This window comes from Corvus cornix, chromosome Z, assembly GCF_000738735.6.
Source record: "Corvus cornix cornix isolate S_Up_H32 chromosome Z, ASM73873v5, whole genome shotgun sequence".
In the NCBI taxonomy this organism is placed as follows: domain Eukaryota; kingdom Metazoa; phylum Chordata; class Aves; order Passeriformes; family Corvidae; genus Corvus; species Corvus cornix.
The window spans coordinates 44091373-44117130 of NC_046357.1; the positions used below are offsets into that span (position 1 = coordinate 44091373).

The window sequence follows — 25758 nt, forward strand, 5'->3', positions numbered from 1 at the left end:
CCAAGAAGTGGCCACACCCTTTTCTTGAGGATGAGCCATCAAGGTTCTTCTTGGATGTAAGTTCTGAGTTGTGATTATTCAATGAGAAGAACATGGGAAATATTTTCCATGTAGCTCTGGCTATTAGACTAAGAGAAATGCAGCTGTGTGTTTGAACTGTTCAAAGGTAAATGGGAAACCACTGCCCCAAGTGCTGCCATGGACAGACTCGTGAGGAGAGAATAAAATGAAGCTGTAGCAAGAATGCATTATTAACATCACACCATCTGCAAACAAGCATTGCTTTTGGAAGCAGATTCTGTGTGGCCTATTTCTGGGCAGTAACTGTAAGAAAGATTTTAAAAATTCCTGCTGAAAGTTCCAGATGAAGTTCAGTAAGATGCCCCGGCATCCCACATCATCCTTAAGAAATAATACTAAACTGTGCTGCAACATCCAGTGTTTCTGCTGAGGTGAGGCCAGATGAGGTTGTTGCCTGTTACAGCAGGGAAAAGGTGCAGTCAGTGGTGCATTGCTGCTTGTGTGTTGAGTTTAACACATAGTTTACTTTTTTAATAAGATGTTACTCTGCAGTAGCCTTGGACAATCCAGGTGACGGTGACTGGAAATTCAAGTCATGATTGGGAAGACCAGAATAGCTGGAATACCTCTTGTGCTGAAGCAAGGGGTGCAAAGCAGTTCTTAAATGGGCAGTGAGTTCAACTTCTGTGCCACCGTATCTTCCCCTCCCAAGAACTGGTATATAGGCACACTGTGGTGAATATAACTTACACAGCCTAATTTGAAAGATGTTCTTTAAGGCTTGGCTCTTTGGGGAAAATGCAGTGGGGATCTCCATGTTAGGTAAACGTTCCCTTTAAAGGAAACAACACATGTTCCTCAAATGCACAGTTATACCAGAATCTGACTGTTTGTAGTTGGTCCTTGTCATTACAGGTCATGGAAGCCTATGCTTTGTTTTGGTTATGTGTAAGGAGCCTCCATTCCTAGAGCAAAAGTGCCCCTACTGGGACAAGAGAACCCTAGTTCAGGATGGGAACTGGCTTGAGTCTTTCAACAGGCAAGGACAGGGTCTTTCGGTCTTTAACAAGCCTAGGTACAGCAAATAAGCATTTTCTTCTAAATGGAATGGGCATGAGTATCCTTGCTAAAGCCTAGGGCTTTAGCCATATGCCCTCCCACATGGGAATTAAGTAATGATACTTTGTAGAGAGCTCAGTGGGTGCATTTTTTGCTTGTTTTTTGTGTGAAGGTGTGAGGCCAGCATTGCTATGTGCCAGGCAGTAGCACAGCATTCACGCTTTCATTAAACTCTGTGGTCTGCTGCTTGCATGAACAGAATTGGATGCTTTGATCCAGTGACCTGAAAATACGCCTTTAAGAGAGGTGGTAGATGGCCAACTGACTTGAGTGTTTGGTAAACTTGATGTACATGGCAGAGAAAAAACAACATAGAAAGGTTTCTTCTGGGAATAAGGGTTTCAGGAAGAAGTTCTCCCATCAGGCAGTGACTGCAGTCTCTGTCATTTGGCTGTGAAATAGCTGGGATCTATGCCTTGCTGTCAAACAAGAAAAGCAAGATGTTTTTGTCTGCAGGCCTGTTACATAGCCTCCTTATAATGGGCTGGCCAACAGGAAGAGAAGTACTTCCTTGAGTACAGCAATTAAAACACATAGCTGGAATAATTAGGTTTAATGAGAGAGGACTAACATGAAAGGAAGAGCCAGGGGGTCACAGTGAGTGGATAAGTGAACTGTGCGTGATCAAATTGCAGTGGAATAGCAACACTCCTTACTTTCATCCAGGGGTTCTGAAAAGGCTCTTGTGCACTTGGGGAAGTCATGTCATGTATGTGGGGTGCTTAATCACCCACATGTCTCTTCAATCTCTTGCAGCAGTCAACTGAGCTAGCCATCTGCTTTCCATTCTTTCCTTGACCTGAATAAGTTAGACTTTGATTCCCCTCTGGAATGATTCCAGTAAGAGTATTTGTAATAATTTTAATGTTTAATTTCTTAACTATTCAAAACTAGCTGGATCTACCAAACTAAAAAATTACTTACATTGTTTTACCGATGCCAACAAACTGTGGCATAGCCGCTCCTCTGGATTGAGCTCCATTGACATGCAGCTTTCAGCCACCCAAGGAATTGGCTGGAGGAACATGCTGTTGAAATCCTTGCTGGATTAATGCTGTTGTGCTGGTCCCTCACCCTTGGTGAGGGGTGGGAGAGTCTGACCAGGTGAAGGTGTCTTACAAGATGCTTTTTCTCATGTACTCTTGTTCCTTTCTCCCTGCCGCTATAGTTTAGCACTTTTATTTAAACTCAGGTATCACAGAGGGCTTGGCTTTGGTCATTGTTTAAATCCCTTTTGGAGTTGGCTGTCACCGGCTCTATCTGATGTAGTGGCAGCTTCTCCTCCTCACCAGAAGCCACCCCTGCAACATCCCCAGTACCAAAACCTTGATAAAGATGGAACTAGATGAGTTTGAGAAACTTGTAAAAATCTTAAGGAGATGTTGGGGAAGGATATCCACCTGAAATGCAGTTCTTCCTCCTCTGGAGAGAGGAAGCTGAGATGGTCCAGGCTGGCAGACAGACAAGGTAAGGAAGGCATGGGAGCTGCCCAAAGTCCCATCTCTAGCTGCAGCTGACAAACACAAGCTTGTGAGATGCAAATTGCCACAAGGTGGCCACGGCTGTCTGTGGGTTTTATACATGTGTGTATACACAGGCAGGCTCTGGGAATGCCTTGTGCTTGTACCTCTCTGGCAGTGCGGGGGTGATGGTAGTACCTCTAGGTAATGGGCTAGAGGGAAATGCATGGGGGAAGGTGGGCTCCTACTATCCTCGCGGCACCATCTGCCTGGCTTACAGGAATTGGAGCATTTGTCATGGACGTGACAGAGGTATAAACAGACTCTAGGGGGCGGTGAAGCCAGGCATTAGGTCCAAAGGCACAGAAGAAGGAAGAATTTTAGACCAGGCTTGGGTCATTTCCCCTCTGCTTGAGTAAGTACACATTTGCTCAGGGAGACAATGAAATCTGGTATTTCACCTTTCTTTGTTTCTAGTTCCTCTGAGAGGGGCACCTCGGGGAGAGCAAGGACCCACACCATGAACAGTACTCACAGCTGTGAAGCCTGCTGATAATGGAAACACAGTGGTTTTAGCACCACTTAGCAGGATTGCTCCAGAGGCTTTCAGCTTCCTGGAAGGCTGAGCCCACACTGAGCTAGTGATAACGGGCTGAGGATAGGGACAGGAGGTGTCTCTCTGCACTGCAGGTAATGGCCAGCAGCAAGCTAACCTGTCCGGAGCCGACGGTGCGAGATGAGCAATTAAAGTAAGGGGTCATGGGAGCAAGATAAAAGCCAAGGATCCGAGCTATGGCTTGCTTGCTTCAGTACAGGCAGATGTGGTGACAAGTTTAAGGTTGGATTTGATCCAGCTGGGGAATAGATCTCACATAAGAATGAATACTGTGGCTGGGTGATAGTGTCTCATGACCCCTCCTGTAGGCACCGACCCTGGGGGGACCATGAGAGAAGCTCATCAGGCAGTAATCCATTCCAGGGATAGTTCCCTGATTTCAACAAACCACAGCCTTCTGTAACAATTCCCAGTGCTTCCTGAGGCTGCCTTTGGTGTAGCAGGCCATGGTGAACTCCTCAAGGAGGGTACCCACTGTGTCCTGAGCTCAGACAAGTTACTGCCACCAGCCCCAGCTTGACATTGCTTAGGAACAGGACACAAAAGTTGCATATTTACTAGCCTGGAATAACTCTAAGTCTAGAGACTGCTTCATTTTGCACAGGCAAGCATAAGGTGTTAAGCAGTTAAACCACTACTCTAGAAATAATGATATGTATAAATGAAGATCTATTTAGCCAACAAATGATGAAGCCTGCAGCTGTTTACATTTAAGATTAAATAAACTCTTCCTCTTGCTCTCATATATTACATCCTCCATTAACTGGGATAATAAAGTCTCAAGAATCCCACTGCCACCCTACTTGTGAAGTGTAACTTATGTAGGGGCACAAACATGGTCATGTGGACTGGAGAAAAGGAGCACAAAAAGACCAGATATGATTATCAGCACAGCCACGGCTGCAAGGTGATTGAAGAATGGCCCCTGTGCCCTGTGCAGAGCTGACACCCTTTCCACCTTTGCAGACACATGCAATAGAGAACTGCTGTAGTGCTGAGGAGGACCAAGCCCTTGCACAACTTCTGACAGCCAGTGGGACCACCAGGACCTCACCCCTTCCCAGAAAGCCTTTAAGCTTAGCTGCAGAGTGATAATGTTAGAGGAGGGGGAGCCTGGCACATGGCATTTGCCACCCACCAGCCCTGTGCAGCTGTCCAAGGACAGGCTGGACTGCCTGCATGGTACTACCCCATGCTCTGCCCCTAAAAAGACACAGAGCCATGTACTGGCAGAAAAGCCTCTCCCAGCAACACATCTCAGCATCTTTGTTCTAGGCTGGGCATTGGCACCTTGTTAACTTCATTACCCTGGTTGTACTCAAAGGATTAGCTTGCTTCACTAGCAGGGGGAAACAGAGAGACTTTCATCCTACCTTGTGTCACTGCCACAAGGAAAAAACCCAAAATTTTTAATAACTCCTTTTTATTTTCAACATGTGGAAAAATCCAGGTATTGTTCCACAAAGCTTAGAACTCTGAGGACAACAAAGCTTACAGTAAGAAACTACTGCAAGAACACCAGACAGTGAGGGATATAATTGTCATTATTCATGTTGTGGCAGTGTTCCTGACATGTAACAGAAAACTTGGATTTTCAGGAAAAAATAGCTATGTTCCCCAGAGAAGTTCAGAGGCTCAGAGGTGTGTGGTGTGGTACTGGTTTTACACATAAAAATTTTATTTTCATGGTTAAATAGCCTTGAAAAATCAACTGCAATTTATGAAGCATAAAATCTATACACAGAAAGGGGAATGTACAGATCAGTATTTTAGGAGGAAGCAGGCTGAGCCAGGATTATTCTGACTGACAAATCTTTCTGCAACTCTGACCAAGAGACAGGACCTTCATGTGGCTATTCTTAGTTCATTTCCTAATCAACACTTTACTTGAAACAAGAGATTGTTAATTCACTGGACTAAAAACAATGTAGTATTTTAGGATTTGCAAGCCCTCTGAAAATTCCTCAACAAAACACCACCAACAACAGCAGACCTCTACTCAGTGGATATGAAGCCTACTGACAACAAGTTCCCTTTTCTGGTTTACCCCTTTACATGATACACAGTGGTATTAGCCCACAGATCTTCCTCAGTGGCCCCTGTAAAACCACAGCACTGGAGCTAACACAAATTGTCAATTCACTCTCCTCAGAAAACACTATAAAAGGTACCAGAACCAAGACTCATCATTTCCCCAGAGGCCAGCTGACCTGCATTTCAGGGTGTGTTTTGTTAAGTTCACTCAGCAAGTATTGTCAATCTACATCTTAAGTAAGGGATCTCTTTTTGTTGACATACAGAGCATCTAATCCTGGCTCTGCAAAGATACTAAGTAAGGGTGCTTAGGATCCCTCTTCAATAATCAGTAATGAGACCTTAAAACTAACCAAGAAGTCCTCCACAGTGATTGAAAATGGATCACCATCACCTTCAATACCTGTCTGTATCCCGTAGTTAAGAGGTTCTTGTTCTGTCTTTTTCAGAACATCTAAGATATTTAGTGTTGCTAATCTGTGTGTCTCCTTTGCTCGGCACATTGTCTGTGCTGGACACCAATTAATTTAATGCAGGCCATCATATTGATCTCACCTTCCAGGAGAGCCAAGGTGAACTCTATGGCAAGGTCAGCTCCAAGCCTGGACACCAATTACAAGTTTCTCATGGAAATTAGTGATCTATCCATATCAACTGTACTGAGATCCACTGGGATAAAAAAGTGCTTGTAATATTTTAGCTCCTCTGTGTGAACCACAAGGAAGTGAAAGAGACAAGTGTTCCACAAATAGACCTATAACACAAGCAAAGTATACATCAAGAGATTTATCTTTCCATATTCTCCGAATAATTGAGATAGCTACATTGTTTAATTTAAAAAAAAAAAAAAAGCAAGCCAGCTAGAGAGGAAGCTGAAATCCCCAAATGTTGTTAGGTTAGCTTGTTCTCCCCTCCTCGATATTGGTTAAAAAAAATCCCCCTTGCAAAGTTCTGGGCCAAATCAATGGGTAAACATCAAATGTGCCATCAGCTAATGTGGGGAAACACAAAAGCTGGAAAGGATTTTAGGTGTGAGAAATAAAAGCAGGCTTCAGAAAATAAAGCAAAAGGATTTAGAATTCAGCTTTGCCTGTGAGAAACTAGAAGAAGATACAGTTATGCAGCACCAAGGACATTAAAACAATGGTTAGGGTTTCTAGGTTTGGCCTAGATAGATTTTGGAGTTGCAAAAAATATGCTTAGCAAGAAAGATAAGTTTAAGGCTTATAATGAGGATTTTGTGTATTGTTAAAGCATAATAGGCCAGCATTGTGTATAGCAGAGGTACGTGTGCTGTTTATGAATTGGTTAAGACAGCTGTCTGTAACTTTTAGACGCATGTTGATTGGCTAAAAGCATTGCCTTCTTTTAAGAATGCTTTGCAATCAGGAAGTTGTTGGATGTCTCAGACCATCTCTTGTGAGACTGATGCAGAAATAAAATAATAAAAAGCTCCTGGAAAGCTTGTCTGGGCTCCCCGTCCTGTTTGTCGGAGATCGCTGACAAGCTAGCAAAGCTTTCGAACGGATTTTCCTTTCTACAAGCCTGCTCATTGAAAGGTTCAAGCTACTATCAAATCTTTTACAATTCTGATTTTCAGCAATTTTAAGGTACTTTGTTTTGTGTAGCTCTGGGAAGCAACTCTTGATTTCTTCAAGAGCAAAGCAATTGGAATATACTTAGTCTTATTAGCCAAATTATTAACAGAAGTTACCATCACCAAACATCCAGCAAAATGACTGAAACACACTGATCGTATGATTTGACAACTGAATTAAAAGGATTTAACATTCTCCTGTGTCATTCTCCCAGGAATATCTGACTTCACACTTTTACAACAGCTTTTCCAATATTTTCTCCCTTTAGCATTCCAATAAAAGCCATTGGCATGTTCTCAAATCCTTCAGTGACTTGTTCATGGTACTTCACTTTTCCCTGTCAAAAGTAAGAAAGGAAATTATTGCATTTTCATCCACCAAAACTAAATAAATTGCAGCAAAATTTTCTCCATCATATACGTTTCATTTGAAACATGCAAGCTGGCATGCACCAGGACAACTGCAAAACCAGGTGGGCCCTTGTGAGGGTCTGCTTTTGTTGTAAAACCTTCTATGTGGAGTCATAACAGGAAGCAGAAGTCACTGCTGTAAAAACACACCAGGACAGATTTATTGTTATGTAGTCCCCAGACAACTGACATGTAGGGGATCATTTCTGCAAAGCCAGGCCTGTCTCTACCCATACAGAACTATGGAATTGCAAATCCAATCATCAAAACCTGACCCATCCCAAATCCTCACGTTTGTAAAAGCTACAGCCTCTTAGCCTTTATTGTTCCCGCTAACAAACTTCTCACACCCATGAACCAACCTGGCTACTAACTCAGCCTCCACCTCGAAAAATAAAATATAAGAAATTCCCTATTAAGTCCCTTTAAAGCCCAGCTCCCAATACTACAAAAACATTCATTCTTGACAGTAATTTCAGCACAATACTACAATGGAAATCCTGGCCCATACTACAAATGACTGAATGAGAAATACACTAATTACTCTAAATATGAAAATCTTCATTACCAGATAAGTGTTTTGAATTATTCTGGAAGCATGCTTCTTCAAAGCCTACAAGTATTCTGGAATATATCTGAGTCTACAAGCTAATATCACATGTCTCAACGAAACATGGAAGGGATCAGGCATATTTACTATGGTTTAAGTGTCCCCAAAAGTCTCAAAGATCAAGGCAGGGAGAAGGATAGTGTCATGCTGGGACCTCATCTAAACAGCTATGACAAGAGACTTTGCAAAGAGGGAATCTGCAGAGTGAGTACACCTGACAGACAACTGCCCCTTCCTTCCTTCCTTCCTTACCTCCACAACCCACTTTAGCAGAGCGTTCAGACCTTCCTCTCGGCGGTGGTTCCATCGGGTCACAAGAAACCCTTCCATTTGAAGCTCTTTGAAGATCATTGGATACTGCACATAAGGCCCTGCAAGAGAAAGTAACCAGCAAGCCACCTGCAGTATCAGTTTCATTCAGAATAAATCCTAATGCATAAAGTGAGCTTTTAGCCAATAAAGACCACTGAATCACTTTGTTTCAGCCAGAAGCAACAGATATTTTTCCAAACAGAATTTCCAGCACAAAAGACCAAAAATTCATGGATAGACAGCCACCTAGGGAAACAAAGGCCTGATTTATAAAGCTATGGGGCTAAACATTTCTGAAAACAGTTTGATTCAGAAATAAAGTGGCCTCAGCTTCACCTGAGGGACTTCAGCTGAATCTCAAAAATACTGTTTTAACACCTTGTTTGACACCTTGCCAGGCTCTCATGCTCTCTCTAACTCCCAAAGTTTAAGTTATAAGCTCTAGAAAACAGTTTCCTCAATCACAAAAATGTGTGATAGTCTCCTCATTCCCAAAAGCCTGTTCCATTTTTTTAAAGTGATTTGAGAGTCCAAAGCCGGTCAGCTGCCAAAGAGAACACAGTCCTCCCATTTCTTCTAGAAGGAAAATCTGTAAAATTTAATGTTAGTGAAAATGAATATTCATTCAGCCACATTTCTCAGCAGTTTCATTAGTAGCTGAAATCTTATGAGGGAAAAAAAAAAAAAAACAAAAACCTGCATCATCTAAAAACCTGGGGGAAAACCATTATCTCATCTTAAAGTATGTACTACTGTATATATGGCATCATGACACCACACCTGTCTTCTGCTGATCTGTATCTGCTTAGGGCCCTGTGGAGTCCTGTTTTAAGTATTTTAACCACTCCTTCATTTCTAATCAGCTGATGTTCACCAGATAGTGTACACGAGTGCATGTACACAGAAGGAGTGTGGTTCCAGTGTCCCACAACAGCAGTTAGTTACCCAAATGTACACACATATATACACTTAAATGGCACAGGGAAGTAAACAGTAGACTCTCATTATGTCTTTCTGCCATCACCAAAGAGAAAATCAATTTAGACACAATAAATCAGGTCCTCACCTTTCTGAGGCACAGAGTCATTGTACTCAGAGATGGCTCCACAGACTGCAATCCTTCCATATTTCTTCATCTGGTTGATAGCAACACTGGCAAATTCTCCGCCCACCTGTAAGAACCAGAGCATGTGCAGCATTAGAGACAATCCAGTGTTTAGCACTGACTGTCAAAATCTGCCAATATTGCAGTTGCACCAACAGGTTCAGTCTGGGGAAGCAACTTCCACTACCCCAAAGACTTGGTGGCTGCAGAAACCCTTGCGTTTACACAATGCTATGAGGACTCAATCTCACTCTTCCAAAAATTAGTCATGAATGTAGGAAATCAGCTTTAATTCCAAATCTGCTTCATGAAGCTTGGTTTGGAAGCATCAGGCAGGACTAGCACACAGGTCCCTCCTCCTAAGGGTGCTAAGAAGCACCATCTCTGCTTTTCCAACACACCAGTCTGCACTTCTACATTTTCACATCATGGTGATGTAAGTTTTTACTTAATGGTTCTCATCTCCAGAACAGGGATGTGCTGTGAAAAGAAGCTTTTAATGGTGAGAAGATCTAATAAAATTTACTGCTGTGGGGAGCTCTGCATAAAAGTTGGAAGTGAAAATTAAGGGAATGGCCATGGCCATAAAACCTGTTTGGGACATGAAATTTGGAAGGCTAATGCAAAGTGGCAGGAGCTCCAGCCACCGAGACAAGCATTTTGCCCCAACACCAAATATTCCTTTCAACTGCCAAGAAAGGAAGAACCTCAAGACCTTCATCCGTGGATTGGCAGACACACTGCTGAAGGAAAGAAATGCTAAAGAGGTGACAATGGCTTCTTTAAACCAGGTAGCTAGCCAGGGAGTTTAAGGCCAATATATCAGCTAATACCCCTGTGACCAGGTATTATATTATCAGGTATAATGTATATGTTAGCTGTATTAGGAAATTAAAAGAGCCAGGGCTGGTTCTCTGGCTTGAAAGTGAACTGACGCGGTTTAACTGCATCCATACTGTTACACTTTCTTAGTCTTCAAAACAAGATGGTTACATTCAAACACCTGGCAAGAACAGTATACAGCCCCCATTAATTCCAGCTATATTTGGGAGATGTCAGAAACATCTGAGGGCTGCTCCAGTAGTTTTGCAAGTGGGCCTTGCTACTGTTTTGTTTATGGGTACCAATGCAGCCCCCATGACCACATAATGCAGAGCCATCCACACTCACTCCCCTATCAGCAATAGCAGAGAACTGCCTGTGGTCCAAGGTGGGGCCAGGAATGGACTGGATCAGTTAAATGTTATTGTGACCATCACCCCCCAAAATGTGCCATGCTTTTCAGAGAGTGAAGTACAACTTCTCTTTCTCCATCCACAAACACTGCCAACAATCCAGCTTTGCCTTTTGGGTCTTGTTCTTTCTGTTACTGCCCAAGTCAGCTGCAGAAGTATGTGTAGGAAGGGAACAGAAAAGCAGTAAGCTCCTACAGAGACCATTGCTTGATTAAATGGACCTCCATATTGAGCTCCCGGTGTAGACTTCAATTAGATGTATACAATATTGAGTTCCTGCTATAGTTTAAAGAAAATGACAGCTCCTCAAGACAAGGCCTTCTCTCTGAACTTACATTGTCAAAGAAACAGTCATAGCCATCAGGAGAGGCTTTACTCAGTGCTTCATCCAGAGATTTAACAGTCTTGTAATTAAAGGCTTCATCAAAGCCTAATTTTTTCAGATAGGCAACCTTGTCATCTGAACCAGCACAGCCGACCACTTTGCAACCCTGCAAGGAAAGGAGAAAAACATTTATAAACATCCCCTGACAACACAGGCTGACACTCAGAGAGGGCTGGGTGAAGGGCTCACCCTTAAAGTCAGGCTGTTGTCAGCATATGAGCTCCTGAAACATTCAACTAGATTTGCTGTGTCTTCAGGAGCTTTTCCATGTCAAGACCCTAGTGCAGGCATGCTTTCAGGGATGCTTGTCCTACTGATCATTCATGGCCTTGTTGCCCTGTTTTACAGCTAAGTCTTCTCAGCAGCAAGTATGAGCAGTTCAAGCCACTCACCCCAATTTTAGCGAGCTGACCCACCACAGAGCCCACAGCGCCAGCTGCAGCATTAACCAGCACTGTCTCTCCTGGCTTCATCTTGCAGACCTCCAGCAGACCAAAATATGCAGTGAGGCTGCAAAGAAAAGGAAAGAATGCTCAGTGAGGAAAAAAAGACGACAGACACAGAAGTGTGACTTGACCACACTGAACCAAAGTATCATCACCACCAGAACAAGATTAAGTTTTCCTATTTTGTGAAACACAAAACCTAATCCCACCTTCTTTGGCTTTTTCACAGCCATGCCAGAAAAAACCCACAGATATACTGCTGGGAAAGAGAATGTTGAGGCAGAAATCTCTCTAAAGTGAAAACAGCTTTCATTGTGCTCATTAGTCACAAGGAGAAACACCAATAACTCTGTGACAACTCAGTTACATACTGGAAGAGACAGTAAATCCAAGCTAGACAGACGTCAGTTGCCAGTTGGTATCTACCAGATTAAATGATACTCATCACAAATCGAAGCTGACAGAAAAAGATAAAAAGGGTGAGGAAAACTTGCTGAACGAATGGGCTCACTGCTCCTGAGGACTACTGTGCACAGCTATGGTTTGTCTTGGTTTGAGACAAATTTGAAGGAAAACGTCCGAAATGAACATCCCTCTGTTAGAAGGCAGATTTCAACAGTCCCTCCCCCACCCGATTCCAAAAGAAATTCCTTGGAGGAAAGCAGAAAAAAACTATTTATTTAACAAGCAAAGTGCATGCAGGCACAGGGACAAAGAATGAATAACATTAAACAATAAAACCTCTCTGGGAGATGACCGAGGAAGATTCAGAATTCTTTGTAGGTGTGGCTCTGCCCTCTCCAGAGCTGGGGTTTGGAGTGGGCCCCTCCAGGCCGCGGTGTAGGGCCTCCCGGTGATGACGTTCCAGAACAGAGCAGAAAAGACCCAAGAAAAGTTCTTGCCAAAGGAGGCAAGCAGCTCAGCTAGCAGGCTAGCTAAAAACCAAAGAGTTTTAACTCTCTGTCTCCCGAGAAAAGGAGCCAAGAGCTGGGAAAAAAAAGCAGGAAGGTGCTTTCCTTGGCTCTGTAGCAGCAGGAATGCAGAGGACTGTATGTCCTTGAGCACAAACCGCTCTGAAAAATTTGCCTGCTTCTCTCCCCCCTCTCCTGAGAAACTGCTTAAAGACACAGGAAGGCACAGGATTCATGTCTGGCATAGGGCAGACGATAGGGAATACAGTATCATACAGTCACCCCGGGACATAGGTAAAACACAGAATCATGAAGGTTGGAAAACACCTCCAAGATCATTGAGTCCAACCTTGTCAACTAAACCTTAGTGTGAAGTGCCACATCCAGTTGTTTCTTGAGCACTTTCAGGGATGGTGAGCCCACCACTTCCCAGGGCAGCCTGTTCCAATGCCTGACAACCTCTTCTGTGAAGAAATTCTTCCTGATGTCCAACCTGAACATCCCCTCATGCAGCTTGAGGCCATTTCCTGTTGTCCTATTACTTGTTACCTGAGAGAAGAGACTAACCCCCATTTGCCTATAACCTAGGCAAATGGGGGTCAGTAGTTGTAGAGAAGAGTAAGGTCTCCTTGAGCCTGTTTTACTCCATGCTAGGCAAGTCCAGCTCCCTCAGCTGCTTCTCATCAGATTTGTGCTCCAGATCCTTCATCAGCTCTGTTGCCCTTCTCTGGATATGCCCCAGCACCTCAAAGTCCTTCTTGTAGTCAGGGGCCCGAAACTGGAAACTGTAGTTCAGGTCTCAGCAGTGCACTAGTAATCTGTAGGAACCACTGAAGTAGCTCATCAACTGGCCCAGAATCCCTTAAAACTCTTCTTCTAATCTCTAAATTCAAGCTTAGAGCTTCCCACATGGTCTCATCTGAAAGGGTTAACTGAATCCCTCTATAAGACATCTAGAAAAAACATGCATCTTGACTGATGTTAAAATGAAATCTGAGAAGTTATCCACCACACACAATTTTACAATAATTTTGAAAGCCTTTCAGGCATTAGGACTAAGTCCTCATCTCCCATAAAAACTACAGAGAATGAGGTAAGAAATGCAACCAGATGACTGAGAGACTCCAATAGTAAATACAGATTCCAAAGCACAGCAGTTCTGTCTGCTGTAGTGCAATTCAAACGACATCTATTTTGCTACATGATACAGCATCTGTCTTTTGCATTTTGGTGTTGATTCTGGAAATACAGTGATAGCAACAGAGCCCAATCAGAAAAAGCAGACTAATCCAGGTGCCAGTGAAGTTTGAGACTTTCCACTGAGGTTAACACAGACTGAACTAGATTTTATCCAGCTCTTCCTGGATCCTCTTTCTTACTTATTACAGCTCCTCAAGGAGAGGCACAATAATCTCCAAGGTAAATCTGCTCTGATGTAGAGGATAGGCCAAACTTCATGCCCTATACAGGGCAAGGGCATGCAGAAGCACACCTTTCTACCAGCGTGAATAGGCAATATGCTGGTAGAACAAGACAAAGGTCATACAGATAGGCAGAAACCTCCTGCACACTAAAATCCAGGGGATAGTTGCCTTTTCATCTCCAAACTTACCCTGGCATGCCAACTGTTCCAAGAGCTAGAGATTTGGGGAGTGATTCCGGCCAACTGGAAGGAAGGAGTCGTAGATCTTTCCCATCAGAGATAAAATGAGTTCTCCAGCCCCTATCACACACGACAAAGGCCCCCACTGCAAAAGCAGGATTTTTGCTTTCTACAATCCTGTGTAAAAAGTAAAAAAAAACAAAACAAAACAAAACTACAAAACCAAAAACACAGAAACAAATCAATACTGGCTGGCTCTTCCATTCTTCCTGTAATTCAGAAAATAAATACTTCGTGTCAGGATTTTTATCCCATACCTGCTGATGCTGTCGGTGTCAAGTGCCTTTCCTGAAATGCCTACGACCTCTTACCATGAGGGAAATACTGGCAAGATGATTTTAGATTCAGCCCCACCCAAAAAAAACCCCCATTTTCCCACACAAATGCCAACTCTTTCTTTGACTAGCACCAGTTTGGTTTGAGTCAGACCAGGCTTCTGTGAGTTAGAATGCAAGAAAGAGGATGCTGGGATTAAAGCATGGACTAAAGCAAGGAGTTGCTGCTAGGCTGTCTGTTCTCAGACAACCTGCACCTCATTTAAAAGTTGAAGATCCTGAAGATGGAACCTCTTGGGGTAAAGAAACCAGATAAAAAGCAATATCTTAAATCAGGGAGATATCCATATCAGCAGTCTCTATGCCAAATGAAAATTTCACTTTCTTAGCTCAACAGGAAAACTGTGTTGGAAAGGGGTAGATAAGAATCTTAGAATTATTAGAAACAATTGACCTTCTGTTCATCAGACTTGTTTGTTAATTTATCCCAGCCTTCAATGTTTCTGCAGAGAAACACAAGAGTCAAAAGCCACAGATGTTCCTAGGCAGCAACTTACAGGCAGCACAGCAGGAACAAGCAGACAGAGGGGACATCTGTAGAGCTAAATTACCACAAGCTTGGGAAAAGGATGGATTTAAGGTTATATAACCCTTTGGCTAGAGCTGTATCTTTGGTGATGCTGAGGTATTCTCAGCTGAAGTAAATAGCATGCATGATTGCAGACATGCAGCTACCACCACATCAGGTTTTAAAAAGTGAAGTTTAACATGTGTGGCAAGTACAATGGTTAGTGCTTCACATTTGTAAGAATTACCTTTGAAGACACTATCATCAGAAACAACATATAGATTTTATCAGGGGCCTAAATGCTCTCCGGAAAGGTAAAAGAGGTTCTTAAAAGAAAAACACATTCCAACCAGTTACAGGTGAGAATATCAGTAGCAGAAGTATGTAGATTCAAGTCAAGGATGGATAATGCAGGCTGCAGATGTCTCAAGTGTCAGCACATTCCTGTTGAGATCTGCCATGCACATTGGTATCAGGAACTGAAGATCTTACCTGGCAACCTGTGTGCCTATCATTATGTCCCCTTCCTTCATGAGCCTTCGACTGTAAGGTCTGTAACACAGGCAAACACAGCTTACTGTACGCAACTTTAACAATGTTCCAGACACACTAAGAATTAGTAGCAACCAGTTGACCCAGAAGGAGAGTATCAGCAGTGTTGTTGAACAGATCACAAATAGTTTGTCATTGTAACAGCATAACCAATGTTTTCCAGAGCCAACTACTTGAGCATCCCGGGCAGGAGTGTTGGGGGGATGACACCACTGATCTTCCCAGCATGGTCTACCTCTACATGAAGCTTGAGACTCAGGGAACTATCTCTGAATTTAGTGTCCACAAAGCCTCTTCAAACTACCCAGTCTCCCTGTGCATCAACTACTGCTTATTGGGTATATCAGCAATGTCCAACTTAGAATATGTATCTTTAAGTACAAGTTTGCTAAGTTAAATTAAGCAGGAACTGCTATGGGTCTGCAGTCTCATTTGAGTACATTGCATTTCATTTGAAGACATGACAAGGAACAGCAGCTGATTCCAAGAAAAGTCTAGGGCAGCAGAAACATTACCCCAATGTCTAGCTAAATCTGGCACAGCTCTATATTTTGAGTCTTGTAATTAATATGAGCTTTATAAAAAGAAGACAAAGGCATTGAGACTCTGGCGACAGTGGGTGCTGCCAGTGCATGTTGTTTTGAGGTTTAAGTGGCAAATCAAATGAGGCATTTTAGCCAGAAATTCAGAAAGGACAAAAAGGTATACCTCATGTAAGGGTCAACACTGAGAAACACCGATGCAAGCAGCAACTCTGCGATGAAAAACAAAGCAAATTCCTGGATATTAACAGTGCAGTAGAGCATAGTTTCCAGAAGTCAGTTTTCCAGCTAAATTGATATGAACTCCTGACAGCTCAAAGCCCCCACATCCCATCTTTGTTTAGGGAAAACCAACCAGAAATGACTACTACATTCATTAGTTTTGGGTTATTGGTATGCTGTTGAAAAAGAAACTTTCTGCAGTGTATCCTTAGGAAACCATCTTATTTTCAACTCCGCAATTTTGTATATGCCTCCTCTCTCTACAGAAGGGTCACACAGACAGAATTCCTAAGCAAAACTCTAATTTAATTTTGATGCCTATAAAATGTCATTCCACGATTCAGCCAGAAGAGGGTGATAAGACACCCTGGCACAGGTAAATACGAGCTACTTGGTTCCTTAAATAGAAGGCATTAGCTTATCTTTTCTAAGTAGCCTAATTCACCTTACTGTCTCTAATAACACCAGTTCTTGGGAAATACATTGTTAAACATGTTTTAAACTTCTCATTTACACAGCACTTTTAGCGGTTCATCTCCACCTACTAATATTTTTCATTGCCTGTGCTGCAGTGGTCTAGCTAATACAAGCTAGAAATGTATTCAAATACCTTCCCATTACTCAAGAGTGAGCAAGAAAGACACATAACATAACAAGGAAGGCCACTGCCTTTAAAAGTGCCACTGTAGTATGAACTTATGCCTCTTTTTGCTTTAGGGATTAAAATAGGAAGGAAGAAATTACTCCATGTTCTTAAATACCCACAGGCATGAAATTTTTAAGTGCATCTGTATATGTAAGGAGAAAACAGTTTTCTGTAAACATAATTGGTACTTTAATAACCTTCTGCACAATTCCTCCTGCACACCCTTTAAAGTGTGGCAAATTTTGTAAATGACAAGTGGTGAGATGAGGCTCAAGAAAATATGGTAAAAATGTCCATGTGAAACCAAAAATCAAAGTTCATTCTTTTATCAACAGCTCTTGCTGTTGATATGGTAACAAGTTATCATATTCCTTACTCTTTTCAAAACAGAGAAACACAGGAATAAAAACTGTCCTTTTTTTTTTCTGTTTATATTCAACCTCTCTTCTTGTTGCAACAGAACAAATAAGATAAGGACTGGCAAAAAAAAAAAATTTTGAATGCAGGCAGAAGTCTTGCCATCTTGCTTCTTTAAATAAAAGATCAGCCTTCACTGACTCCAGCCCTGAGGTCTTTCAGCTATAGCCTCATTCCCAATGCAGTCACTGCTCTCCCTCAGCACTATCCTCAATATTTTCCCTATCAGCATGAAAAACTCCACTGAAAACATACTCCTATAGGGTATCATCTTCTCCATCTTTTCTCAAATGATTTTGCAAATTAAAGTAGATAAAAACCTTTTACTAGTAAAATGTGTTGAGTTTTACTACAGTTACCTCATTGGTTCTGTGTCACAGTCCACTTCTCTCTTTCTACATTAAACAAATTCTGTTTTCCTTGTGGCTTTGAGGTTTCCTTGTCGGTTTTGAGGCCATACCACTTCGGTAATTTTCTCCATTTGCAAACACATTCGAATGCCTTTGCATCAGGCAGCAAGTGCACTTAGGCAACATGAAACTCTGAAAGGTGTGCCGCAATTGCTGTGTACTGGACTTACAAGAGTTCAGTCATTGTTTCTAAGGGCATTACCAGAAGGCAAGGTGTCTTTGAAACTACCAACCCCATCAGTATATTTCTTCAGCAATTGTCCTTCTCCCTTAAGGCACATGGCTTGTGACAAGCCGCCAATTTTTGAAATTCCAAACAGAAATATGCAGCTTTATAGATGCACGGGCATACATCAGCTATCAGATAACCTGCACAAAAATTAGTAATAACACTTAGCACTCTGCTCACCTCCATCCTTTAGATTTGGCAGCTCTATCTCTTTCAGGTCAAAGTCACTGGTTTTGGGAAAACCATCAAAATGCTTCTTTAGAACCCATGCCTTGGCAATCACCATCCTGTGCAACAAACACAAAGTACACCAGTCAAAGCGATGCCCAACAGTGGTGGGCTGCTCATGGGGCTGGTTTAGATTTCATGAGGCAAAACACTTATCTCGATAACATGCCAAGAAGATCTCTGCTTGGTTCTGTGGTAATATCATCGGATAAAGAAAATGTCAGAAAAGTCACCTCATTGCTTTAGAAACCCAGATCTTCCTGAGACCTGCCAGACCTCTCTGCCTGCTGGCAGCAAGTCCTCATGTGGGAAGTCAACCCAACAAAATGTGCAACTCCCACTCTAAAGATACTAAAGAAAGAAATCTACTAGTTTTAGGAGGAAAAAAATGTCCCATTAGAAAAAAAATTAAAAACTTAAGTCTATTGCTCCCCTTACCTGAACCTAAATTTTTACAAGCTTGAACCAAAGTGCAAGTGAGAAAAACAAAGGTAAGCAAGACCTCTTTCTGTGACACTCATCATATTGAAAGAAAATGCTTCTCCAGTTGTGAAGCTCAGAGCTTGCAATTGGGAGCATATTGCTACCAACATTTTCCATAGAAGACAGAAACAAACAAATGACTTGCATTAATTCTATCCTCACAAGTCCCTTTCCCTTCTTATACCCAAGTGAAAAAGAAAGAGAATCTTATACTTAGAGCAGGCAGGTGAAAACGGGGTCTTCTGCTGACAAGTCAATAACCTTCTACATCCGACTCAGTCAGTGACTGGACTCCTTCGGTCACACACACTTTAAAAAGGCGAAATGTCTGCTGTCAGCAGTACACTTCCCCAGGATTAAGTGTAAACCCTCAGTAAACATAGCATAGGTCACACCCAGTGTGATTCACCTTCCTCGCATTAAGATTTGAGATCAGTCCTCCAAACCACCCCCAGTTCAGTGCCCAGCCAGTTGCACAGGCACATTATCAAGCATGCAAAGCTAAATGCACACACTGCATGGTTCTAGAACCCAAAAAATACTGCAGTCTGGAGACCAAGACTATCCACCACAACAGGAGTTTCTTCAAATCACATTTTACTCATCCAGAACTCTTAAGAGTTCTACCTCTGTGGAAAAATATCTAATTAAAAATTAATGTCGATTTCATTGCTCAATTCATAATTTAACACAGCAAATGGCCCATATGTTTGCCACTCATGGTCTGTGCTCTGACATGTTCACTGTTCCCAGTGCAAGGAGAGCTTGTGTGGCTAAGTCTCCATCTGCGAGCCACCTTAAGAAACAATTGGCATTTTGCCCCAACTATGTTGCAATGAGATATGTAGCATGGGGGAAAACTTTGTCCAGGGGACCATCTTCACCTTTTGTTCTTTTTGTGAAAACGCACAAGTACAACATGAAGGGTGAAAAGTGTAGAGAAACCAACACACAGCAACGTGTTCAACTACAAAACACATGAAGACAGAAGTACTAATTAGTAACAAGGACCCGAGAAAAAAAAAAAGCAAAACGTGTTTACTAAAGACACACATGCAAGCATCAGGGAGAACAGGGCAAGTTCTCCACTATTTAGATAAAAGAGTAAGTCACCAAATCCAAAAACTAATCAGGACTCAACTCACACAACTTTCTATGATGAAACAGAGATATTCCGTGTTCCTCAATGACAAACACAAGTGAGGGTTTCCTGCACCAGAAACGTGTGCTGGGGAAATCACCTCTCACAAAACGAAAAAAGTATAATCAAAATCAATGTCAAAGCCTCCCACAGTCGGTAAGTTGGCAGCCAAAGCCAGCATTTGTATCTGCCACTATATGTATCTGCTTTGGTATCAACAGTGTTTGGCTGTAACAAGATACCATGACACTGCAGCAACAACAAAGCAAAGCCAGAAAACACGTTTACAGGAGCAAAAGGTGTGTTCAGAGTAACACAAAACTGATATCACTCACTAGCTTACACTCACAGGCGTTGAGAGAGATTTGTCCCACCTGTGTGCCCCGCATTTGGATAGGTACCCAAGTGCCCCAACCAGGAATGAGCAGGGATAAAGGGATGATGGCTAGGCTGGCAGCCATTCACTGATGTGCCATTTGTACCCGCAAGAGTAACCCATCAGTGTATTCAGAAATGCTTTGTCTTCCACCGTGTCACACGTTTGTGAATCATCAATATCGACTCCCTGCTTTTTGTCTCTTTTGTCTGTATGCCTCCAAGGCACAGCCCTGTTCTTTATTTTCCCACTATCCTATCTTAATAGCTTGAGTCTCCATGTCTGAGTACAGGAACTTACTACTTGCCTGAGGGCTGTCCTTTGTTTTCCCTACCTGGCGCTGTCAAACGGGCTGTAATCATGACGATCTGCAAATCTACATCCTATCAGTACGGGCCTTTTCTGGCTCTCTTCTGTTGTTTCCCCGGGTGCTTCCACTCTCACACCTCCCATTCATACGAATCCTCACCTTCCTATCAAAAATCTCCACTTTTTGTAATACACCGGTTTTTTCAGCAGAGCAATGATTCCACCTAGGATCAATACTGAAAGACTAATTTCATTGAACCATTTTTTATTATATTTAGGCCTAATTTTAGAAACAGGACAAATTCTCTGCTTACCATTTCTCTTTTTCTACTGCAATTGCATCATTATAGCCACTTCAAGACTAGAAGACTTTTCTGTAGGTTGTAAAACAAAAAGACCCAAAGCAAACAGAAAACAGAACACAGACACATGTGTGATTAATGGATACACAAAGTAATTTCCAAGTTAACAAACCAAGACTATTTTGTATATTTAGATACAAAATCCTGAGTGGTAAGTACTACATTGCTTAAGCATATCAAATAACCCCAAAGGATAAACAGCAGTGATACAACATTTGTGGGGTCCAGTTAAATCTTACTGGACTAAGCATGCCACAGCCACAACCTCAGCTCCAAGAACAGTAACCTGCTCTTGTAAACTGCAAAACTGCTTTGTTTTCAAGGTCAGTAGGTTTGAATAATACATTTGACAGTGAGTTATATCTTAGTTAACCAGGAGTTCTGTGATTTTTAAAAAAATTTTGTAATGAACTATGTTTAATTAGTTTAAAAATATTTGACTGTGATTTTTTATTCTGGTTGATTCTGAGCTGGTTTTGATTTAGATCTGTGTTGGCTGAGTGACAGTAGAAAACCCTGAGAAATTACCTCACTGCACATGCAGAAAGGAGCTCCATGGACCCATACCCCTTGGAGAACTTAATCAATAGTTGAAGAACAAAGTTCAATAAAGAATTATTTAATGGTTACCAATTAACTAGAGAATAATTAGAAGTCATAGAACAAGACAGATATCTTGAGAAAGTTAAGGAGTCAAAGGCCTATACACCCCAGAAAACTTGATTAATACATTGCAGGTGCAGTAAGGGAGCAATTTCATAGTCGAGTACACCCCACAAAACTTAATCAGCAGTAATTGTCTAACCAGGACAGTAAATTTAATAAAACACTGTCTAGCTATGGATAAAACTTGGGTTATCCATTAAACAAAGATGGATGAAATGTTCTGGAAGTAATTAAAAGAAACAAAACACATATACCATGATGCAATAAATTGGGCAGTTGTTTCTTTGAACATGCCTGTGGCAAATAAATTCCTCATATGTTGCCAATTTTGACTCAGAATTGTTACTAGGAATGTTTGTCTAACAGCTTTTTGCTGTTAGATTTACAACTCTTTGTTTCACTTTTGCGTGTTTTCTGTATAAAGTGTTTCATAGACCATTATAATCATTACAGTAAAGAGACTGCTATGATAACTTGAGAAAGAACCAATGACAGTGATAAGAAGACTGTTTTAAAAATAAGGGGATGCATTTCTGCTTGATTTTCTTAAAAAAGAACCATCAAAGCCTTTGAAGTGAACTCCAAGACAGCATTTATTCTGATGTCCTTCAAACCCTCCTTGCCCTGTGGTCTAGCCCATCAAGTTACCAAATAATAAAGACTATCAAGGAAAGAACTAATAGATTGGGAAATCTTGGCTTTTTGCACTAAGAATATACATAAAAAAGCAAAGATCCCATCTGTGTTCAGACACTGCAGTTGCTGCAAACTGTACCAGAGCTGAAAGCTAAGAACCTTCACACAGGTAATCATAACTCAGGTACCCAAAATCAGCATGGATAAGGAGGTTCACAATGCAGGGGAAAATGGAAGAGAGAAGGAAGAGGTGAAAACCGTAATTCCATAATACATACTAGCAACTAGAAAAGAAGGTCAGGAATAAAAGAGACAGACAAGTCTGAGAAAATTGAAATAGTTTGACTGGAGGCCGAAGAGCTAGTGGTGATACCTGAAATCTGGGAATCTTCACACTAAAGCAGAAAAGCAGTAAAGTTCTCAAGGGAGCATGAGTCAAACCAGAGAAGTTTACCTCTCTTAAGTAACCTCAGCTATTATTCCTGACTGGTGTGGTATGGTTTCCTAGCCTGGACTTGCCCACATCTAACCGTGAGGACAAAATCCTCTTAGAAACCTGTCAGTTACATATGAGTTCAATTCAAATTTTGGGTTAGCTTAACAGTTCATCTTCCTGATAGTCACAATTTGCAGATATGATCGTGGTACTTTTCCTTGTACCTCCATTCTGAAGCAGCTACACCTATGGTCACACCCACATTGTAAGAAAAGGGTATGATTAAAAGCTGAGTGAAGTGTATCTCAGACATAATTAGTTTGTAGATTGGTTCTGAGGAGAAATTCACCCATTATCACAACAGCAAAGCTTTTCTAATCGTCATCTTATCTATTTTCTTCTGCCAGATCTAATTTATTTGTATTCTGCAGTATTTCAAAGCAAAGTGCCAAGAACCAGCATAAGGGACAAATACCTCAAAAAAGGAAAACAAGCCACAAAAAAACCCCAAATAAGCATAAAAGGACTTCTTGGCAAGTCCTGCCAAGGGCGTAGTAACCCAGAGGCCACCTCAGGATTTCCTATACACATACAAGGATTACCAACCACAAATCCTACATGCCTACAAGTTTTAGCAAAAATTAGTCCTCCCCACTTGGCTTAATTCTTACAATGCTTTTTCAATTGTATTTTTTTTCCCCTGTGATAAGAACAAAGTAAAGGCAAACCACTCCCACGCCACTTTTGGCAGAGACCATACTGCAAATATCCACGCAAGCATGACACTGCATTATGAAACAATAAAGTTGCAAAATCACTTCCTTATGCAATACTATCAAATCTTGGAAAAAGGTCAGATTGAAGGTGACTAGTTATCACTCTGCTAAATGACTGTGCCACCCTGCACATTGTTACAAGGCTGCAATTCCAACGGAGGTTCAAAGGAGGAAGTTCACAAGGGGAAGTGAAAAGGGAAACCAACGCCATCACAGAAATAGGTCAGCTGCATTCATCTCTCAGAAATTGCACATAAAGACCATATCACTCTCTACACCCACTGAAAACTCTATACCCACTCTCTACACTCTGAAAGGAGGTTGTAGCCAGGTGGGAGGCTAGTCTCCAAGTGACAAGTGACAGGTTGAGAGGAAATAACCTTAAGCTGAGCCAAGGGAGGTTTAGTGTAGGTGCTATGAAAATATTCTTCACAGAAAGGGCTGTAAAGCATTGGAACATGTTGCCCAGAGAACTGGTGAAATCACCATATCTGGAAGTGTTCAAAAAAATATGTAGATATGGCACTTGATGATATGTCTACTACATGGACAAATGACATTCATCTACTGGTGAACATGGCAGTGCTAGGTTGGACTTGATGATCTTAAAGGTCTTTTTCCAACTTTAGCAATTCTATGGTTCTATGGGGTATGGCAGGTGATATGGGCTGACAAACAAAGCTGAAGCTTCTTGAAAGGCCAGCTGTGCTTTCCCAGTCACTGCACAGCACCCTAAATTGCTTTCAGGCACTTTTTGTACTTCTGCTATACTTAAATGCTGATACAGGACAAACACATGTTGCAACATCAGTAAATGCAAAATTTCCTCAAAGCTGTAATAACATACTATAGCTCAGTTTCACTTCTTAGGTTTGCAGAGATAGGCCTGTTACTGCACCACAGAGAGAAATGTTTAATCTACTTGATTTTACAGCTGCCAAAAAAAACCTTTGAGTTTTTAAAAGCTTAGATTTCTACAAAGGTTAAACATCCCCTTGCAGCGTGCACATCTCTTGCAGCATAGTGTACTAAGTGAACTCAGAAGGCAAGAGACAAGCTTCAATCTGGTGCTTTCTAGCACCACCGATCTCTCTGAAGCCCCCTCCTGGATTTCTGTAATATTACAAGGGTAGTTTCAACCTTGAACAAGTTCCTGCCTGTAACATGCACAACCAACTTCTCCCTCAAAGATGGAAACTTGCTGCTCCAGCCCACTTAGCACATACAAGACATACCTCTGATCTGTTATCTGGTATCTGTTACCTGTTATTTGTAATATTAAGGAGACCGAGATAGATAAATTAAAAATTAAAGTGACATGAGGAAAAAAAGAAGGGAGATGTTAACGAGAGTCTAAGGAAACAAATTTTAAGAGTGGAATCACAGATCAGTGATCAGCACACAGACAGGCGAAGTTGTATTACTTTTGAAAGATAAACATTTCACAGTCTCTTCAGAAATTGTTCAGGCAACCTGCCTAATATCTGACCTTGCCACAGTCTGGCAGGAGAAATCTCAGAACTCTCCATTGTGCTATTTTTCCCAGTATGGTGTCCAGAGGTAAGCAAGTGAGCAGCAGATAAGGCACCATCAAATGCTTCTGGCTGCAGTAGTTCCAGCTGCAGTGCTGTCACTAGTAATGCCTTAAACAGCTGCATCCAATGTAATTCCTGAAGCAAGCAAATACACTTTATTTTTTTCCCTAGTGTAATATAGGCCTGCACTCTGAATTATTTCAAATAACTAAAATAACATCAAACCCAGTAGTTCAGGACACCAAGTTTTACAGCAGACCTCAGCAGTAACACTGTCCAGCTGACAGTGTAAGACTGGAGCCAGCCTGCAAAATCCTGGTCCATTTACACAGCACGACTAAAGCAGGCTCAGGAATGAGTAAATGCATCCAGCCGACTTCACTCTCCCGCTTTGACCGGTGCAGAAATAAATAGACAGCTACTGTTCTTCCAGTGACACGTACTCACACATTTTGAACAAATTCTCCTTATTCTGCTTGAATGGAAGCACGTCTATGTAAATCACAGCAACAGATTTGAACAGGCACAGATGGCGATTATTATTCCCCTTTTATATTTCTTGGGGGTGGAGGGGGTGGTATAGTAGGATTGCATTGAAAGTATAGAACCGCACTTCCTTCATTTTAATATAATTTCAGGGCGGTACAAAAGCACTTCCCGCCGCAGCCTGGAGTTAACGCTCAAGCTCCTCAGCCCCGCTACAGAACCCCACACGAACGCCCAGGTGCCACGTCCACCCCCACATCCCCCGGGCACCACAGGCCTCCGGCCGCCCTCCTTCAAGGGGCCGGCACCCGCCATTTTCCGCCGGGTCGCGCCCCCGTCAGAGGTGGCGGAGCCCTTTCCTAGCTATGCCCGCCGCGCCTTTCCTGCCTGCCTGCCCGGGGGTGCGCGCTGTCCCCTCCGGCCGCGTTCCGGCAGCGTTCGCTCCTGCTCCCAGAAGCGCCAGGCGCGGCCCTGCACCGCCCGCCCCTCTGCTGCCGGGGAGGGCAGGGCGGGCCGGGCAGGCAGCGCGGGGGTGGCC

The 25758-nt window shown here is 42.3% G+C and overlaps 1 protein-coding gene across 6 annotated transcripts; it reads right to left on the reverse strand.

Moving 5' to 3' along the window:
• Positions 1–4858: 4858 nt before the first annotated feature.
• Positions 4859–25717, reverse strand: PTGR1 (prostaglandin reductase 1). Of its 6 annotated transcripts, none has more exons than XM_010401330.4 (10): positions 25612–25717; positions 17967–18073; positions 16029–16074; positions 15261–15320; positions 13875–14042; positions 11298–11415; positions 10856–11011; positions 9247–9352; positions 8121–8239; positions 4859–7185 (listed from the first exon to the last, which is right to left on the reverse strand). In XM_010401330.4, the coding sequence occupies exons 2-10, from the start codon at positions 18070–18072 to the stop codon at positions 7075–7077; spliced, it is 990 nt and encodes a 329-aa protein (XP_010399632.1). In that variant the 5' UTR covers position 18073; positions 25612–25717; the 3' UTR covers positions 4859–7074. The 6 variants fall into 6 exon arrangements, with proteins under 6 accessions (XP_010399632.1, XP_010399631.1, XP_010399630.1 ...); XM_010401329.4 differs by having other exon boundaries at positions 25608–25717; XM_010401328.4 differs by having other exon boundaries at positions 25604–25717.
• Between the last annotated feature and the right edge of the window lie 41 nt (positions 25718–25758).

Coding starts and splice junctions, on each gene's coding strand:
- PTGR1 (XM_010401330.4), bottom strand. CDS start 18,072: ATGGTGATTGCCAAGGCATGGGTTCTAAAGAAGCATTTTGATGGTTTT. Junction 16,075..17,966: donor GCCAAATCTAAAGGATGGAG/GTGAGCAGAGTG, acceptor TTTTCATCGCAG/AGTTGCTGCTTGCATCGGTG. Junction 14,043..15,260: donor ATAGGCACACAGGTTGCCAG/GTAAGATCTTCA, acceptor CTTTTTACACAG/GATTGTAGAAAGCAAAAATC.